Below are 20,126 nucleotides of genomic sequence, written 5' to 3' on the forward strand. Positions count from 1 at the left end.
TTTTGACAGGGCTGATGGCGAATGAGATTCAAGGAGACATGTGTGGAGAAGTTTTACCACAAGTAGATTGTGGTGCTGGCTCATGTGGCGCTATGTGCCGTCAATTAAAGCATGGAACTTCTCACTGCGTTCGGGCATCTGATGGAAAATTAGCATGCTACTGTGTTTATCCTTGCTCTTCTTGAACTTTTGTTTCACTATCTTAAACTTTAGGTATCTCACTTTTGAGATAAATACAAAATGGAAAAACACGATAAGAAATAATAAAGTACCTCTCAAAATTTGTTAGATTTTCCAGTAATATATGTTGTTTTATAAATGATTAAATTATTTAAAAATAACCATTAATAAAAAAATTGATGACCTTTTCAAAAAAAAAAAATGATGCTTTAAGGATGGAAAACTTTAACTGAGAATTTTTTTCTCAAGATTTAACTAAGAATTCCCCAATAAATATGCTGCAAAATATAATTTTCGATTAATAATTTATTGAGATATATAAATAAAATAAAACTAAGCTTATAAAAAATAGTTTTCTGAAAACTACAGCACCCGTCCCTAGACTTACTACATAGTCTGAATTGTACGACAAAAGTCCTACATTGATCAATATACTAATCAATCACTCTTCTTTCACACGTATACGTCTATTTCCCGTAACGCCATTTCTTCGTCTTCCTTTGTAAAAGATAAGGAAAAGACCGTCACGCTCTCTGTCACTTTCCCATCTACAATTTTTCTCTGGTTTTCTCGACAAATTAAGAATCATTGTGAATGTTCTGCTTGTTTTTTCTTACACAAAGTTTCAATCTTTCTTCTCTCCTCGAGACATGAACTGTCTGTTCTTGTTCAAATCCAAGAAATCCGAACCCAGAAACCAACAAAAAGACAGAAGAAAAACGCAAAACTCAGCTCCAGAACTGAGGAACAAGAGTGAAACGCCGTCGTTTAATCTGCAGAGGCCGAGATCTTTTCCTTCTCAGCCAAGTATCAGAGACTTGTATGCAGAGAGAGAACAGAGTCTTAGGGTTTTCACTTACGAAGAACTCAACGAAGCCACTTGTGGGTTTAGCAGAAGGCTTAAGATCGGTCAAGGTGGATTCGGTAATGTTTATAAAGGAAAGATTCCGACCACCGGAGATTCTGATCCTCCACTTGTCGTCGCCATCAAGAAACTCAATCCACAAGGATTACAGGTAATTATAAAATATATGATTAAGCAAGAAACTGAAACTGAGAGATTGTTTGTTTTCTTTAAATGTAAAGTCTTAAAATTTACTAGTTTTGATCCTTTTCTCTTCTCTGTGTTGTGATGGTATGCATTAGGGTCACAAGCAATGGCTAGCAGAAGTTCAGTTTCTAGGAGTAGTGAATCATCAGAACGTTGTGAAGCTCTTAGGTTATTGCTCAGAAGATGGGGAGAACGGGATGGAGAGGCTTTTGGTTTATGAGTACATGTCTAATCGAAGCTTAGAGGAGCATTTGTTCACGCGTGGAGCTCGCACATTACCGTGGAAACAGAGGCTTGAGATCATGCTTGGTGCAGCTGAAGGATTGGCTTATTTACATGAAGTCAAGGTACAGCAATCTTTAAACCGAAACAATAAGAGGAAACCTGGTTAAAGACGGATATTTTTGATTGTTCTTGATTGTATATGAATGCCGACAGTTTATGAACCGTTGGGAAGATAAAGTGTGGTGGATTCTCAAACATTCACTGTCTGGTTTTAAGTTTAGTATGTGATTGAGTGGATGATAGTGTGTGGTATATTTGGTTGGGCAGGTTATATACCGTGACTTCAAATCATCTAATGTGCTTTTAAATGATGAATTTTGTCCGAAATTATCGGACTTTGGGCTTGCAAGAAAAAAAAAATAACTATTTAAAAATATTTTATGGTAAAAAATAATAATAAACATATTTTTTTAAAAAAATATATAGTGCTTCATAGTGTTTTGTATTTAAAAGTATATGTGTCTTATTGTATAGTTAAACAAATATAAATATTAAGAGAAATTAAATAATTATATTTTAAATCTTTTATTATAATTTAGACAAGTTAATAATTTCTAAAATAAATTTTAAATAAACGTTAGGATAGGTCTGCGCTACGCGCGGGATGTTGATTGTGGTGTGATGTATGTATTTATTTTATTAGAGATTTTCATAAAATTGAACTTGGTAACCACATAATTATTTGTTAAATTTAATTTGTATTTATGTTGGTCGGAGTTTGAGAAAACATGAAAAAAGATTTTTTTTTTACAAATAATTATTTTCTTATGTAGTTACCAAGTTCAATTTTATGAAAATCTACAATAATATAATTACATACATGACACAACAATTTTATGAAAATCTACAATAATGTAATTGTGTACTTTAAAATACATGTATATTTTTTTATTATCTGGGTAAAATATATTATCTAACTAACTAATATTACCTAAGTAGTTTTATAAGTAATTATACATTTAACTCAAACAAATTTTTAACAATAATCTACTGTAAAAACTAAATTTAGTAAAAACATGAGATAATCCACTTAAGTATATAAAATTAAAGAAAAAAATATGTGAATTTAATTTACAGTTTTGTTTCTTTTCGTCTAACGAAAATAGAAAAAAAAAATCTCATGGAGTTTTTTATGGTCATCCAACGGCAAAAAATCATAAGAAATGACTGAACTAATGTATAATTAAAACATAGATCGCTTAACAAAAGAAAATCATCTTAAACCTTTTAACAATAAAAAAAAGAAAATCAAATTTTGAAAAATAACAAGTAATATTTATTTTGAAAAATTATAACTACTTTTCTGATAATATGGTTTATTTAACATGTACAAAATTTATATTTTTAAATAATAATAATTTATATTAAATATTTACTATAACTATTTAAATAATTTGTTAATTTTTTCCCGCCCGTAGTGGACCGGTGCTAATTCTTTATGATCCTTGGACTTTTTACTTTTTTAGGTGAGGGAGCTGACCACGTGGGCGCTCGTAAAAACATTACAATTAAGATCAAATTTTAGATGCACTCATTATGACATAGATACAGTTAGTTGCATGCATATATTCTTAGTTTTCGAATTTCTCATAATACATAACATACTATACATAACGAGAAAGATATAGCAACTTAATAAATACTCCCTCTGTTTTTGAATAAGTGTCATTTTAGAGTTATGCACACGGATTAAAAAATTATTAAATTTTGAATATTTTACATACAAAAACATCATTACCCATGTATCTCGACCAATAGAAAAATAAAATACAGAATAAAATTAATAAATTCTGCATTGAAATTCGAAAACGACATTTATTTTGCAACGAAAAAAAATCTCTACAACGACACTTAATATGAAACGGAGGGAGTATGACTGTGTTAAAAAAAAAGCAACTTAATAAATGTGCATTTAAAGTCTGATACATTCAGATATCATACCAACATATATGGTATGTATTGATTTCTCAAAGATATACATAAATGGAAATATGACCTTGATGATGATATATAAATAGGTGTGTATATGATGTACACTACCACTACGCTCAGTCTTTTTGTATTTTGAGAACTCCAGATATCATATAAAAATGACTAAATCTATCTTTTGTGCTGTCTTTATGATCCTTATTCTAGGTTTGTTTGATGTTTTACCAATTTTTATAGTAATGTATATATTTTTTTTTTTGCCTGTCTTTATGATCCTTATTCTAGGTTTGTTTGATGTTTTACCAATTTTTATAGTAATGTATATATATATTTTTTTGCCGTCTAAGATAATTATATTGATCATCAAAGAAGTAACAAGCAGTTACAACCAAAAGACCACCTATACCAAAACTCCCACACAACAGGAGATTATACCATCTATTCACCCCCAACTAAGCCAAAAAATAATTGAGTAGCCAGCGAGGAGAACCTCTAGCCACATAAGACTGCACTCTATTACCAGTGATTACACTATTGGCAATTAAACAGGCCGCTCGATTAGTGTCAGCACTTTCAAACACAACCCGCCACTCCAATAGTTCCCCAAGCATGTGTCGAATTTCTGCAACTTTGAACTTGAAAGAAGGCCACGCCTTGGGTCTGTTGATTGCATTAATCAACGTCCTCCATTCAAGAGCAAAGTAAACTCGCGAGCACCTGTGGGAAATCATACTCTCAACCGCCCATACCAAAGCTAAGAAGTACGCCTCTTCCTTCGACCATAAACCCGAAAAAGATCTACGGCCATGAAGCAATGTCGTGCCTCCTCTGTCTGTTAAGACCCACGCGGCCCCCATCTCCATCGTTTGCTTTGACCATCGCATTCCAACTATACATTTAACGTAGTCCCGTTGAGGAACGGTCCCATTTCGTTGATGCACAAAAGGCACCGTGGGATTGATTGCATTGTCTGCGTGGTCCACCTCTTGCGCTAGAAACCATAAATTGGCTTCCCCAGACGCTTTAGTACATGTCTGCTCCCCATTATAAAGAAACCCTTCGAACAATAAAGAGTTTCTATTCTTCCATAAATACCAAAGAATCCATGGGAAGTGTCGAGAAGTCCCTCCCATATCCTCAACCATCTGCCATGTCTTGAACAAGTAGCTTACATTGGCAAAGATAGATAAGTAATCAAAACCCCCCTGTGGATGGGGAAAGCCTGACAATGCCCACACTTGTCTTGCCAATGTGCAGGAAAATAAGACATGGTTCACAGTCTCACCGTCCATACCGCACGTTTGACACACCTTCTCACACTTCACTCCCTTATCGGACATAGCATCAAAAACTAGCAAAGCTCCTGATAAGGCTTTCCATAAAAACACTTTGAGCTTAGGAGAGGCCTGTAGCGTCCACACCTGTGCCTTTAAGGGATTCACCGATGGTTGCTCTGTCTGGCGTTGAAGCAGCTCCGCTTTGATGGTGCGGAAGGCAAGCTCATAACCAGACTTGACTGTGTAAAGTCCACTACGTGTAGACTTCCAAACCCATGAATCCTGAAAAGATACTGCTGGTTGACGCCTTAGGAGAAGCACAACGTCATTAGGAACAAAAAGTTCTTGCAACTTGTTCCGGTTCCATCTTCTAGTAGGATAGTCAATCAGATCAGAAACCCGTAAATTCACATCAAAGGTTCGCTGGAGACGCAGGGGAGGTCGAGATAGGCCTTCATCATCTTCCAGCCAAGGTTCAGACCATACATGGATATGGCGTCCATCACCAATAGAATATTTCAAACCTTTAGCAACGAGCTCTCTTCCATATAATATACTTTTCCAGCCATATGAAACTCTTGCCGCTAACGTGACATCCAAGAAACGCTGCTCACCAAAATACTTTCCTTTTAATACTTGAGGCATAAGACAGTGTTCGTCTTGTAGCAACTTCCAAGCCTGTTTGGCTAAGAGAGCTTGGTTAAAGCATTCCAATTCTTTGAAGCCCAAACCACCATCTTCTTTGGAGAGGCATAACTTCTCCCAACTCAGCCAGTGTATTTTTCTTTTAAACTCCACACCATCCCACCAAAAGCGAGCCATCTCACTACTGAGCCCAGAGAGCACAGTCTTAGGTATTTGGTAGACAGACATTGGGAGAACGGGTAATGCAGATGCCACTGCTTTGATAAGCACTTCTTTGCCGCCTTGAGATAATTTTTTTGCATGCCAGCCCGAGGTTTTCTTATTAATTCTCTCCTTAAGGTATGAAAAGAGCTTGACCTTTGAACCTTTCATGATCGCCGGAAGCCCTAAATACCTCTCCATACCTCCTTCTGTCTCAACACCCAGCACCTGTTTGATCCGGTTCTTCTCCGCTTCCATGACCCTCTTGTCAAATACTATGGAAGACTTTGCTGGATTAAGCATTTGGCCCGTCACCAATTCATATCGCTGGAGTAACTGGATCAAGTTAGTACTTTGTACTGCTGTAGCTTGGCAGGAGAATAGACAATCATCAGCAAACATAAGCTGATTAACACGAGGACCATTCATTCCAAACATGATGCCTGAAATGGAATCTTCACTCTCCGCCTTTGCAAGCATATGTGAAAGCCCTTCAGAGCACAACACAAACAGCGCCGGTGACATAGGGTCACCTTGTCGCAGTCCCCGTTGCGGTAAAATCACTCCATGAGGTTGATCGTTAATGAGCACCGAGTAGGTAACAGACGATACACATTTCATAACCCACTGAACCCACTGCAGCGCAAAACCCAAAGCACACATCAAAGATCTTAAATAACTCCATTCAACGCGATCATATGCCTTGGACATATCCGTTTTAACCACCATTTTATCAGAGTTGTTGTCTTGAGAATCTCCCAACGAGTGAAGCATCTCATGCGCTATTGTAACATTGTCTGTCATAAGGCGATCAGAGACAAAGGCGGATTGAGTAGGGGAGATGATCATTTGAAGCACCGGTACCAATCGCTTTGCCAAAATCTTGGAAATGATCTTATAGTCACTGAGCAGAGACTGATAGGTCGTAGGTCAGAGATGGATTCCGGATCCGGGATCTTGGGAATCAAGCAAAGGTGAGTATAATTCCATTCTTTAGGAAGAATACCCTCCTCAAAAAATCTCTGTATTTCTCTAACAACCTGTGCTTCAACAAGATGCCAAAACCTTTGGAAGAATAAGGCGGACATCCCATCAGGACCCGGCGCTTTTGATGGGTGAATAGAAAACAGGGCGTCCTTAATCTCTTCAGCTGAAACCCTCTTAGTCAAGTCGCCTTTCATCTGGGCTGTAACGCGAGTTCGCAAGTCTTGAAACCAGGAAGTAAATGGTGTAGGGTTAGAAGATCTAAAGAGGTTTGAGTAGAACTTCACAGCCACATCTCCTTTAGCAGCCTCCGAGAAGACTTCAGCACCATCATCATCCACCAGCTTATCAATATGCTTTCTCGCTCTCCTTGCTTTATCTGAGTTGTGGAAGAACGTTGAGTTCTTATCTCCTCGTTGAAGCCACTTTTCTTTACTCCTCTGCCACCAATATGTTTCCTCATCTCGTTGAGCTCGTAGCAGTTCTCTTTTAAGGAAATGGATCCGATCAGTAGATTGTGTGAGGGCAGATTGTTCCTGTTCCAATGCCATTTCAGCCTGATGTATACGATCCCTTGAGTTCATATTAGCTTGACGCTTCAGTGAACTAAGGGCCTTCCTACATGACTTGAGTCTATTAGAAACAGAGCTACCACCTCTGCTGATAGAGTCATTCCAAGCCCGTGCAACTGTATCCTGAACACCAGCCACTTCCAGAAATCTTGAGTCAAATCTAAAGCATCCTCTATAAGAGTCTTGTGCTTCAATAAGAGAAATAAGCACTGGCCGATGATCAGAACCTCGCTTATCTAAAAACGACTAATTAGAGTTTGGAAACTTGTTGAACCATGCCTTGTTTCCAAAGCATCTATCCAGCCTTGTATGTACCCAGGTTTTGTTCCGATTCCCACTCCAAGTATACCCATTGCCATGGCTAGGCAATTCCACCAAAGAGCATGCCTTGATCATGTGATTAAAAGGAGCAAACGATTCTTCTGATCTCCACACTCCTCCAATCTTCTCACCATTGTGAAGAATCTCATTAAAGTCCCCAAAAACACACCACGCCTCCTTCCTCTGTACACCAATTCTACTAAGCCTCTCCCACATGTCCATTCTTTTATTTACAGCAGCTGGACCATATATACACGAGGCAAAGAAAGAAAGATTTCCATACTGTATAATACAGTCAAGAAGATTTTTATTTACAACCAAAAACTTCAACTTTACAGCCTTTTTCCATAAGTCTACTGTAAAAACTTGATCATAGCCGAGCCAAACTTGTAAGTCTACTAAGGTATTTCTACAACGCATCGTCTCCAACAAAACAAGGACCTCAGGAAAGTGTTTTCGACGCAATTCCCTGAGGCGTGAAATTGTCAGGCCATGGGGCTTTCCCAAGCCCTGACAATTTCAGCTTACGATGCTCATCTTGACCTCGGCGATCCCTCAGACGGGATCACCCTTGCTTCTTTTTTCCTGCTCCCAAACGACTGCTCTGGCTCCTCACTGGATCCCTTATGCTTAGCTCTTACTGGAGAGCCTGACTCAGTAGAACCATACAACTCCTGAAGAATTCCAGAGCCCTCTCCTTTCACTTCTGTTCTTTTACGGACGTAGGGTCTTTGCGCGGTTTGGTAGTCTTGGTTGCAACCCCGGATGGTTTTTTAGTTGAGAACTGGAAACCATATTCCGTTGAGTTGCCAACAAGACTGAGTAAGCCGCTACTAGTTCCCTGCAGATCACGCGTCACTGGTGGCAATGGACATGATAGAGCTGGTTTAGAAGAGCTCTGATCCACAGACAGTCTATCCTTTAGGGTAGCAGGGAGATTCCACGTACTAAAGTTCCCCTCGGTATGCGCCTTGATTGCCGACGCCATAAGCTTGTCATCTTTGCCTTTGTTCACACCATCAGACGCCTCTGGAGCATTTAAGTCGAGATCAAAGACTCGGCCTTTCTGCTTGTCGATTTGTCGGGTGACCTGAGGAGGAGGTTCCAATCTGAGAACTGTCTTCTGAAGAACAGGATCCTTCTCAACATCAGCAACCGAAGCCCTGATTCTCTCAATACGAATCAACCTATCTGCCTCAGTAGCCATCATCATATAGCGCCTCATTTCCTCCAGCACCTCTGGAGATATCTTTGCTCTACCAGTGAGAGGACAATTACCAACTTGTGCTTCTGTTAAAACACCAAATAGAGGGTCTTGAGGACCTAAGACCAGGGTGTCTGCTTGCTTCTCACGGAGGATCCGCTGACGTCTCTCCAGAGCTGCTTCCTTACGCTTTTTCACCAACCGAGGGCAGACCTCCTTTGCGTGGTTTAAGCGTTGACATTAATAGCACCGCTTCTGAAGTCGTTCATAATTAAATAACACCGTCGCTGTACCACCTTCTGGCAAGTTGACCACCATTGATTTCTTAAACGGACGTGCCACATCCATCCGAATTTGCATCCTCACATACTCTTGAAGTTGTGGCCTATCAGGATCAAACGCCACTACCTTCACCACTCCCAAGCGATCCCCCAAAGCTGTGATTGCTTTCTCTGTATAATGATTGAGAGGGATATTACGGACTTGAACCCAGACCGTGATGTATTGAAAGTAATCCGGCGGTGGGTTCTCCTCCCATCGCTCAATCGCTAACGCCCATTCACTCGAGGTATGAACGCCTTTCTCCAATACGTCAAGCAAGTCATGTTCATTATCAAAAATGAACTGGAAACGTTCCTTTGATAATGCTACTCCTCGAACTTTGCCCTGCTTCTGCCACTTCCGAGGCATCTCTCTTATGAGATTCGACATCTTTTGACAATCAGGATTCAAGATTCTCCCAATTAGACTCTGGTTGTTGCGCTCACACGAACTGAATTGAGGAAGGTTTGGCATGTCAAAGGGTTCATCATCATCCTCCAATGAGATCGCCATCATCGCCTTATCCATAGCATGAGACATCTTGGATTTGCTTGTTGTTCTTCTGGGTTTCTTATGCACACCGACAGGAAATAAGAACAAACCCTTGAAACTTTGAAGATTGATCAGAAAAAGAAAGCTGTTTGCGGTGGTTGATTAATACGTGGCACACTTTGATGACTACACACAACGCTCCACCCACTAATTAATATTTTTTTAATGGGAGAGAAACAGAAGCCCAAAGAAGGGAGACTTTACTTTCTAGAGAGAAGGCAGAGAATTTTCTCTCTCTTTTTGCTAATTTTTTCTGGATTTAACTTTTATAGTAATGTATATATTGTTTCCGATGCGAAAAAAATAGATACTTATATGTTTTTAAATAATATTTTTTGACAGGGCTGATGGCCAATGAGATTCAAGGAGACAATTGTGGAGAGATTTTACCACAAGTAGATTGTGGTCCTGCAGGCACATGTGGCGCTCTGTGCCGTCAACTAAAGCACGGAACTCCTCACTGCGTAGCTGATGGAAATAAAAAAGCATGCTTCTGTGTTTATCCTTGCCCTTCTTGAATTTTTGTTTCACTATCTAAAACTTTAGGTATCTCACTTTTTGAGATAATACAAAAGGGAAAAACACAATAATAAGAAATAATAAAGTATCTCTCAAAATTTGTTAGATTTTCCAGTAATAATGTTGTTTTATAAATGATTAATTTTTTTTTAAAATAACCATTAATAAAAATTGATACTTTAAGGATGAAAAAAAAAGATGAAAAACTTTAACTGATGATTCCCTAGACTTAACTACATAGTCTAAATTGTACGACATAAGTCGTACATTGATCAATAAATAATCAATCACTCTTCTTTCACACGTATACGTCTATTTCCCGTTACGCCATTTCTTCGTCTTCCTTTGTAAAAGATAAGGAAGAGACCGTCACGGTCTTTGTCACTTTCCCATCTACGATTTTTCTCTGGTTTTCTCGACAAATTAAGAATCAGTGTGAATGTTCCGCTTGTTTTTTCTTACACAAAGTTTCAATCTTTCTTCTCTCCTAGAGACATGAACTGTCTGTTCTTGTTCAAATCCAAGAAATCCGAACCCAGAAACCAACAAAAAGACAGAAGAAAAACGCAAAACTCAGCTCCAGAACTGAGGAACAAGAGTGAAACGCCGTCGTTTAATCTGCAGAGGCCGAGATCTTTCCCTTCTCAACCAAGTATCAGAGACTTGAATGCAGAGAGAGAACAGAGTCTTAGGGTTTTCACTTACGAAGAACTCAACGAAGCCACTTGTGGGTTTAGCAGAAGGCTTAAGATTGGTCAAGGTGGATTCGGTAATGTTTATAAAGGAAAGATTCCGACCACCGGAGATTCTGATCCTCCACTTGTCGTCGCCATCAAGAAACTCAATCCACAAGGTTTGCAGGTAATTATAAAATATATATATAAAGATCCTTTAAAATGTCTTTTAAATTTTTTCTTTTTGGATTAGGAGTTTTGATCTTTTTTCTCTTCTCTGTGATGTAATGATGTGTATTAGGGTCACAAGCAATGGCTAGCAGAAGTTCAGTTTCTAGGGGTATTGAATCATCAGAATGTTGTGAAGCTCTTAGGTTATTGCTCAGAAGATGGGGAGAACGGGATGGAGAGGCTTTTGGTTTATGAGTACATGTGTAATCGAAGCTTAGAGGAGCATCTCTTTACGCGTGGAGCACGCACATTACCTTGGAAACAAAGGCTTGAGATCATGCTTGGTGCAGCTGAAGGATTGGCTTATTTACATGAAGTCAAGGTACAATCTTTAAACCGAAACAATAAGAGGAAACCTGGTTATAAGACAGATACTTTTGATTGTTCTTGGTAATTTAGGACATGCACAACCTGAACACATTGATTTGTATATGAATGCCGACAGTTTATGAACCGTTGGGAAGATAAAGTGTGGTGGATTCTCAAACATTCATTGTCTTGTTTTAAGTTTAGTATGTGATTCAGTGGTGATATTTGGTTGGGCAGGTTATATACCGGGACTTCAAATCCTCTAATGTGCTTCTAAATGATGACTTTTGTCCGAAATTATCGGACTTTGGGCTTGCAAGAGAAGGACCTCAGGGCGACAATACTCATGTCACAACTGCAGTAAGTATTTGAATATTTCTTTAAATTCTTTGGTTAGGTTAGGTTAGGTTTGGTTATGATTTTTAAATAGTTTTAGATGTTAAGTCGTGTAATTGTTGTGTGCATTTTGTTAGGTTTGGTTATGGTTTTTACACAGTTTTAGATGATAAATCGTTTAATATATTTTTTTTTTGATCGAATCGTTTAATATTTTTCTTCTTAATAATTTTCTTGGTTCTCTTTATAGAAAGTTGGAACACAGGGATATGCAGCTCCTGAATACGTGCAAACAGGCCATCTGCGGTTAAAGAGCGATGTATATAGCTTCGGTGTTGTGCTCTACGAGATCATAACCGGACGTCGAACCATTGAGAGGAACAAACCAGCCACTGAACGAAGACTTTTGGAATGGATCAAAGAGTATCCTGCTGATAGTCGACACTTCAGCATGATCATTGACCCTCGACTACGTAATAACTATCCGGCTGACGGAGCAAGGAGTTTGGCTAAACTGGCTGATTTATGTCTCAAAAAGAACGATAAAGAGCGGCCGACGATGGAGATTGTAGTAAAAAGACTAAAGAAGATTGTCGAAGAGTGCGATAGTGGAGATTCTTCGATAACCACGAGTAAGGAGAGTAATCAGGTAAGAAGCAATATTCGAGGGACAGGACCTGTGGAGCAGAGTTTAACTGTTTAAGAGGAGTTAGTGTTAGAGGATGATTTTTTTTCGAGTTTGGAAGCTTTTTTGCATGGTGAATATATACAAATAAGTTAGTAAATGCAAAATATGAAGGAAAATGAATATATGCAAACGATTTGTTACAAGTTATATGTTGTCCATCTAACTTTTGTGTCCATGAATGACAATTAGCTAGCATGGTAAGGAATGGCTACACTTTCAAATGATGTTGTAGTGACTACAACCAAAAAAGTGAAATACTATCACTGAATAATATCAAAGCACAAAGTTTGGCTTGTCAAAAAACATAGAATAAACGGTAAAGCTTATATGAATTAAAATAACCTTGTACATATATTTTCATGGTTGAACATGTAATACTGTTACATATGTATTTGTTTTCTTACCCAAAAGATACACGAAAAGATTACTCAAGCATGCCATGGACTTTTAAACTTACACAGACATTTACAATTTCTCTCTTCTCATATACTCCCAAAACATTCAAGTTTAAAAAAAAAAAGAAAACTAAATAAAAAAGCTGGTAGATCTTTAGCTTTCCCTGAAACTTCAAGCTAAAGCAAAACGATCTTCAGATTTAGAAAAGATCAAAAGAGAATCCCAAAACCAGATTTGACACTTTAAGACACAATCTCACTTCTTCATTTTTTTTTGTTTCCCTTTTTAATTAGTATTATATCATACGTTCCAAAGTCATCACCATCAGATTCAGAATTTCAAGCAGCAGCAACAGTTCCGTTGTGACATGCATAATCACCAGATCTAGTTGGAGAAGAAGAAGAAGAAGAGCTTCGTTGTTCTTTTCTCGTCATTGCTGATTTAACAGAGTAAGAAAGATTCTGTTTCTTCTCTTCTGCTTCATCTCTCTCTATCTGTTCTTGTCTACACTCTTCACTACAAAACGGTGTGTCTCCTCTGCAATTTCACACACAATCGAAACTTTGAATAATTTGCATGGTAATGAGAAAAAAAATGAATTATTTTCAATTAAAAGGAGAAAACCTTAGATGAGATCTGATGCATAGATCTAAAGGTTTACCTGTACATATAGATGTCTCTGTTATCACCAAGTGGTTTCATACAGAGGAAACACGAGTCCAAGAAATGAGGCTGTTGGTTATCGAATCTTCCGGAAAAAATAGATCTCGGAGAGGAAACAGAGTATTGATGGTGATAATAACTTGGATGGTGGTAGTTGTTGTAATAAGAGTTGGTGTTTTTGCTGAAACTGTTCATCCTCACGTAAGAGAAAGGACTTGAAACGTTGTCGTTTTGTGAGTTTCCCCTGTTACTTGAAAACCCAGCTTCCATGTCCGATAAAGAAGAAGCCAACTCGTCTTCTTCTTCGATGAAACAAGGCTTCCTCTCTGAAACCTCCATGTTTCTGATTCTGTGAGAGAGAGAGAGATTTTGTGGGTGGAGAATTTGCGAGGAAAGTGTGACTGCGAGAGGTTTTATAGCAAATAAAATATGTACTTTTGTTTCTCTAGGGGTTTAATATCGAGGAGAAAGAAAGTAGAGGCCAGTTTTTAGAAATAGAGAATCTGTAAGTAAAACAAATTCGAATTTCAAAATAAAATATTGAAAAAAAGAAATTTAGAAAACAATCATAAAAAGTTAAAATTTAAAAATGTACGATTTGAAAATTATTTTAAAAGAAATTTTGTTTTCTATTATATATTTATATAATTATTTATATTTGTATATTTATAAGACAATGGTAGAAAGATATTTAATATTTTTGATAAAAAGATATTTGTATAAATATTCTTATAATAAAGATAAACATGAATAGTATTATAAAAATGGAGTAAACTTTAAGTTCTCATATCTGATTTCCAAATGTATAAGAAAATAGAAAACAACTTTCATTATGTTCTAGAAATAGTTTTATTGCACAAGGAAAAAATTGAGGCGTTAGAAAATATTTTTGTCGTGACTTATTAGTTTTAGAGGAACTTTCGAGAGAGCTTGGTTAAAAGTAAAATTCCCTTTCCACATTTTACTTTTTAGTTCAATTATTACTTTGCCTTTTCTGCTAGAACAGTTCATATATCAGAACATCTCTCAGAAATTACTCTATATTTTACTATAAAATAATACAGCACCAAAATAAAGTTAGATTTTATTTCAATGTATTACTCTATTTTTACTTTAAAAATAATATTTGTATTTCTATTTTATTAATAGTTATAAATAATACTTTATACTTATAAAATTTACTAATTAACCCCAACTATTTTATGTTTCCACTAATTTCTTAAAATATAAATTATTTAAATTAAATATTTATTATTAAAAGGTACAAAAAATCAATAAAATAATATATATGTTGGTTCCACAATAAATATTAGCTCGATATGTTTTCCAAACGGCAGTGTATATGATTTGACGAGAGCACAATGCAAGAAAATATGAAGAGAAGCCTCTAGAAAGCCTCTTCAGAATGGTTGACAAGATGATTAAAAATAGGATCATGTCTCTTAGGTACAAGACAAGAGGCTGGGAACATAGTCTTGGTTTCTTTTTTCTTCCTCTATTTGAAAAGGTAAAAAACAAAGTAGCACATGCTGTAACAAAGTATATTTTTCTTTGAATTAAATTTAACATTCGTTCAAAAAAAACAATGAACATTAGAATATTTTTTTCACAAATAATCAACGAATGCATTTTTTTAATTAAGAATGAGCTTCTTTATTTTTGATATTCTTAAACTAATGAATTTCAAAATGAAAAATAAGTTTCTTTATTTTTATATTCTTAAATCAAGCAAGAAATTTTGAAAGCGGATATTTTTGTTGTTTTCCACAAATTTCTGGTTTTTAAATTTTTTTATGCATTTTATGTAAAATTATTAAATAATCTTTTGTGTAGTACACTATTTTCTTTTATGTTATTGTGTCATTTTAAATATTATTTAAATAAAAAATAAAAATATTAAAGATTCAAAAGGTCACTTTAAAATAAAAAAGTGCAACTCCAAAATGGAGTAATAGCTAAGTTTACTGGAAAAGATTTTATTCCACAATGATGTACGGAGTTGAAAATGGAGTAGGGTTAGAGATGTCCTTTGTTTCCCTTAGTTTTTCCAGTAAAATCAAATAGAATGAGAACTTTATAATGTTAATTATATGACATGTTTAGATTAATTCGTAAATTAAAGCCAAGTTAAAAGTTTGTAACTAAGTAAAGAATTTTTCTTGGGTTCATTCCTTAGAATGAATCTGTAGATTCACCAACCAATAAAAAATCATGACATTAAATACAATGTTTTTTAAAATTGATTTTGAAAATAAAAGATAAAAATAAAAAATAATTGTAGCTGTAAATACATTTTTTTTTCTTAACATTGTTAACGCCGTCTACACTAAATGCTAAATCATAAACAATAAACTTAAATTCTAAACACTTGTGTAAACCCTAAACCCTAGATAAATCATAAACTCATAACCCTAAACACTAAATCGTAACTCTTTAGATAAATCATATACCTTAGGTAAACCATAAACCCAAAGGATTTTATCTAATTGTTAAAGGGTTACTCAATGGTTTAGAATTTACCCAAAGATTTAGAGTTGACATAAAAATTTAAGGTTTACGGTTAAAGTTTACCTAAGAATTTAAACTTTATCCAGGGGTTTTGGATTTACCCAAATTTTAGGATTTACCTAAGAATTTAGTATTTAGTGTTTAGGATTTAGTGTTGACGGCGTTAACAATGTTAAGAAAAATTGTTTTTTTATATTTACTACTATTTTTATTTATTTTTATCTTTTTATTTATAAAGAAATTCTAAATATTTTTTTCTTTTCTCAAAAAAATGTATTTATTGCGATAAGAGAGTTAACCCAAAATAACGAGTAATTCTTGGGTTCACCCTCTAGAGTGAATATCTAGGTTCACTAACCAATAAAATTTCTTTTTTATATTAAGTATATTTTAAAAAAGAAACAAAATATTGTCAACTTATATTATGTTTTTTGAATAAAAAAAATAAGAGTAGCTGCAAAAAAACGATTTTTTAAAAAAATACCATCAGCAAAACACTTAACCCTAATTTCTAAACTCTAAACCCTTTGTAAACCCTAAACCCTTGGTAAATCTTAAACCCTTGGATAAATCCTAAATCTTTGGGTAAACCCAAAACCCTTAGATAAATCATAAATCCTAGGGTTTAAGATTTATCTAAGGGTTTTGGGTTTACCCAAGAGCTTAGAGTTTAGGATTTAGGGTTAGAGTTTAGTGTTTTGCTGAGGATATTAAAAAAAAAAAATTTTAAAAAAATTTTTGCAACTACTATTATTTTTTATTTATTTTTATCTCTTAATTTTAAAAATATAATGTAACTTGACAATCTTTTGTTTCTTTTTTTAAAAAAATACTTAATATAAAATAACGAGATCCTACTGGTTGGTAAACCTACACGTTCACCCTAGAGGTTGAACCCAAGAATTGTTCAAAAAAAAAACTCATAAATAAAAGTAAGTTATTGATATATGATGTTTATGTGCATTTGTTTTATGATAACTTTATAATGTTAATTAGTGAAACAGTTAAGATTATGTACTATATCTATATACATATGTAAACTAAAAATATTTAACACAAATTTACATATTTCCAAAAATATTAATAAGCAATTGCATATTTCCAAACTAAAAGAATTTGAAAATGTATTTCCAAACTGATCAAGCGGAAAGAGGCTTAAGACTTGAAGGTATTTTTTAACGCTGGATAATTATGCTATTCCAACTACGAAAAATATTACAGACGAATCTATAGCCGATAATTCTACCTGTCGTATGAGGATTCACTCATGACTGCATCACCTAAGCTGTCCTATGGGATTCACGCTTGACGGTACTCCTTGCGTCATGTTGCAGATCTCTTGTAAGTTTTTTCTCCCTTAATTCACATAATTCTGCATTCTCCGGAGACTGAAACTCAGACCTGTCTTGCTATCGTTTTGATGTTAGGAGTTTTGAGGCTCCTAAATCAAATGATAGTATAGTGGAAGTTGTCGAACCAGTTCTGAGGGATTCAAATGCAGAGAGAATGCAAGTATTTGCATAATCTAAGTGCAGCCAGTGATTTTATGATTTCTAAACTAATGATTAAAGCTAATGCAAAGCAATAAAAATGATACTTTTAAGCTATTGGAAAGGAGAACTCATGGGTATAAGGATTTAGACCTTGGGTGATCAAGTTTCGAACTAAAGATGACAAATGAATCAATCAAACTATTAACCTTAAGCCTAGACACAATTCTAAGCAAGCTCTATGTCTAGATGAATGCTCATTTGCTAACATGTCTCAAACATCAAATGTCTTTGGTTGAATAACATGCAATCAATCATTACTAACAAGTCTATTAGCTATCTTAGCATCTTTAACAACAAATCTCTTTGGCAAAGTACACTAAAAGCCTAGGAGAGTTGACTCAGGCATTTCATCAAACACCTGTCGGGTGAGAAATGCCTAGAGATCACCCTTTGAGTGGCCTACTCAAATGATGCATTAAGATCACTCTACTATGCAAGGAACAAGTATGATCTATACCTAAAACATCCTAGAACTAGCCTAATCACCCTTAATCACCCTAACCCATGAATCCAAAAGGTGATTACTCACTAATCTCCATGATTCCTCTTAAACCCATGGTGGATTTCAGATGAATCATATAGAGAACTAGAAAAGAAAATCACAAGAACACAAGAACAATCAAATCAAAAGAGAGCTTTTCTTGAGAGAGTTTTGTGTATTCAATAGATAAAAGATAGATTGCCCAATGGTGGCTACATAGTACTTAAACATTAGGTTTTCCAAGTGCAAAAACGTGCACAACAATTGCAAAAAGGTCCTTGAAAAATAATAAAATCGTGCAGCAGATAACGCGGAGCGACCTCAGAGGGTCACTCCAGGAGGTCGCTCTGGGGTTGGGAGCGACTTTGGGGGGTCGCTCTGAGAGGTCGCTCCAGCCTCCATTTTTGTGTCTCCGGGCGATGAAAACGCGAGCGACTTAGGTGGGTCGCTCTGGTTGGGAGCTACCTTAGGGGGTCGCTCCAGAAGGTCACTCTGCGGTTCTCGACCAGGATGGATATGCCTCTAGTAAATTGATCATAACTCCTCCATTACATCTCCAAATGACTTGAAACCACTTCCATTAGAAAGCTAACTCAATTTCCTGTGTCTCCACAAAATCTTAGCAACAGAAGATTTCTCTAAGGCCTCCATCCATGCTCATCTTTCATCCCCTTTTTGATCACATTGCTTCCAAATGTCTCTAAGAACTCCATGTGGTGTTCCAATACCTGATAGAGACATATATATGCCAAATGCAACCTAAAAATGTCTAAATCCTAATCTATATGATGCAAATGCTTATGAATGAATGGTTAAAACAATGCAAATATGCAAGACATCACGTTTACCAAAGACAACCGCAAAGAAACTGACGAGTGCGATAGCACAATTCTGGTGGAGTCCAGGTGGTAGCACAAAGGCATGCATTGGAAATCATAGGACAAATTATGTATAAATAAGGATAAAGGAGATTTTCATAGAAGGTAGATTATTAGTTTATTGTAGAAATACGAATTTTAGGAGATTTTCAGCATTTTGCAAATAATACTCCCCCTGGAGTGGATCTTATGAAAAACCTCATGATAGTGTAATCAAACGTAAATCCTCATAAATTATGTAGAATTGTTAGTTGTAACTTGTAGCTACATTTATGTATCTATCTTATTAAAGGTGAAGTACAAATTCGGTGCGTTTGGATACTTGGATAAGATTAATAAAAAAAATTGGTGTGTTTGGTTATAGCTATAAAAAAATGGAGTGTTTGGAAACTTGAATAGTAGTATCTATTAATTGTGTTTCCATATTTCACTTAGTTTAACAATTTAATTAATTATATTACCTTAATAATAAATTACATCATTAATTATATTACCATAATAATAATATATAGTGCATATTTTTATTTATTAGTTAATCAATATTAACTTTGTGCCAATTATAAAATCAAAAATGCTAAATAATTAGGTTTTACATATGATTAAACATTTGGTTTATTTTATTTTACTAAAATATTTTTATTTTAGTTACAATCGGTGGAAAATTACGTACCCAAAAACATAGTTCAAAAATATGTTTTGTGAATAAAATAATAACTTAAATCAAAATACTTAAAATGTCCTACATTTATTGTCACTTAATTTTCCACTCCATATAATTATTTTACTTGATAAAAAAAACTCTTTCTATTTCACTTAATTTAGCAAAACACATAAAACAGTTTTTTATTAATTTATATAATCATTTAGACATGAACATTATCTGTCTATTTAGGTACATGTTGTTCTTTTCGGGTATCCTTTTTTTTTTTGGTAACCAAGTCCCGCTTGAATATTATAAACTTATGTGTGGATTTTGAGTTGGATCATTCTAGATCTGGATGAATTCGGTTCTGATGTATAGGAACCTAAAAATATCTAAATAACCAATGTATCTAAAACGGGTTCGGATATTTGTAACAAAAATAACCATATAACCTGATTCGGTCCAGATCTTTTGAGTATCGTTAGTTACCAGATCTTTTGAATATCGATGTATAAAAATATATTTCACGGGCCAATTTAACAAAATATTAATTGGTTCAGTTGAAATAAATATATTTTAAAAAATTATATGAACTGAAAAATCACTATAAGAGTACTTACATTTGGATTCAAATCATTTTTTTAATAACAAACTACACAAATATGTTGATTTGTATACAAATTTAAATTACAATGTAAATATTTAATTGAACACAATTAATACAA

At 35.2% G+C, this 20,126-nt stretch overlaps 4 protein-coding genes across 4 annotated transcripts; 2 read left to right on the plus strand and 2 right to left on the minus strand.

Moving 5' to 3' along the window:
• Positions 1-616: 616 nt before the first annotated feature.
• LOC108808077 (probable serine/threonine-protein kinase PBL19) lies at positions 617-1,879 on the plus strand. The gene is made up of 3 exons (XM_018580277.2): positions 617-1,196; positions 1,327-1,578; positions 1,784-1,879. The coding sequence occupies exons 1-3, from the start codon at positions 831-833 to the stop codon at positions 1,877-1,879; spliced, it is 714 nt and encodes a 237-aa protein (XP_018435779.1). The 5' UTR covers positions 617-830.
• A 6,266-nt stretch (positions 1,880-8,145) lies between these two features.
• On the minus strand, positions 8,146-9,510 carry LOC130495630 (uncharacterized). Its single transcript, XM_056987051.1, has 2 exons — positions 8,932-9,510; positions 8,146-8,865 (listed from the first exon to the last, which is right to left on the minus strand). The coding sequence occupies exons 1-2, from the start codon at positions 9,508-9,510 to the stop codon at positions 8,146-8,148; spliced, it is 1,299 nt and encodes a 432-aa protein (XP_056843031.1).
• Positions 9,511-10,340: 830 nt separating this feature from the next.
• On the plus strand, positions 10,341-12,426 carry LOC108813433 (probable serine/threonine-protein kinase PBL19). The gene is made up of 4 exons (XM_018585988.2): positions 10,341-10,902; positions 11,017-11,268; positions 11,493-11,615; positions 11,842-12,426. The coding sequence occupies exons 1-4, from the start codon at positions 10,537-10,539 to the stop codon at positions 12,292-12,294; spliced, it is 1,194 nt and encodes a 397-aa protein (XP_018441490.1). The 5' UTR covers positions 10,341-10,536; the 3' UTR covers positions 12,295-12,426.
• A 163-nt stretch (positions 12,427-12,589) lies between these two features.
• LOC108813434 (FCS-Like Zinc finger 1) lies at positions 12,590-13,770 on the minus strand. The gene is made up of 2 exons (XM_018585990.2): positions 13,337-13,770; positions 12,590-13,212 (listed from the first exon to the last, which is right to left on the minus strand). Exons 1-2 carry the CDS (start codon positions 13,675-13,677, stop codon positions 13,014-13,016), a joined length of 540 nt encoding a protein of 179 aa, XP_018441492.1. The 5' UTR covers positions 13,678-13,770; the 3' UTR covers positions 12,590-13,013.
• Positions 13,771-20,126: the final 6,356 nt, after the last annotated feature.

This window comes from Raphanus sativus, chromosome 6 (genome assembly GCF_000801105.2).
Source record: "Raphanus sativus cultivar WK10039 chromosome 6, ASM80110v3, whole genome shotgun sequence".
NCBI lineage: Eukaryota > Viridiplantae > Streptophyta > Magnoliopsida > Brassicales > Brassicaceae > Raphanus > Raphanus sativus.

Bases quoted from the DNA above. Each gene is read 5' to 3' on its own strand.
- LOC130495630 (XM_056987051.1), bottom strand. From the start codon at position 9,510: ATGTCTCATGCTATGGATAAGGCGATGATGGCGATCTCATTGGAGGAT. The intron at 8,866-8,931 runs GTGTTATTTAAT...AACCACGCAAAG, and splicing joins CAGAAGGTGGTACAGCGACG to GAGGTCTGCCCTCGGTTGGT.
- LOC108808077 (XM_018580277.2), top strand. From the start codon at position 831: ATGAACTGTCTGTTCTTGTTCAAATCCAAGAAATCCGAACCCAGAAAC. The intron at 1,197-1,326 runs GTAATTATAAAA...GGTATGCATTAG, and splicing joins TCAATCCACAAGGATTACAG to GGTCACAAGCAATGGCTAGC. The intron at 1,579-1,783 runs GTACAGCAATCT...TTGGTTGGGCAG, and splicing joins CTTATTTACATGAAGTCAAG to GTTATATACCGTGACTTCAA.
- LOC108813434 (XM_018585990.2), bottom strand. From the start codon at position 13,677: ATGGAGGTTTCAGAGAGGAAGCCTTGTTTCATCGAAGAAGAAGACGAG. The intron at 13,213-13,336 runs GTAAACCTTTAG...GTGAAATTGCAG, and splicing joins AGAGACATCTATATGTACAG to AGGAGACACACCGTTTTGTA.
- LOC108813433 (XM_018585988.2), top strand. From the start codon at position 10,537: ATGAACTGTCTGTTCTTGTTCAAATCCAAGAAATCCGAACCCAGAAAC. The intron at 10,903-11,016 runs GTAATTATAAAA...GATGTGTATTAG, and splicing joins TCAATCCACAAGGTTTGCAG to GGTCACAAGCAATGGCTAGC. The intron at 11,616-11,841 runs GTAAGTATTTGA...TTCTCTTTATAG, and splicing joins ATACTCATGTCACAACTGCA to AAAGTTGGAACACAGGGATA.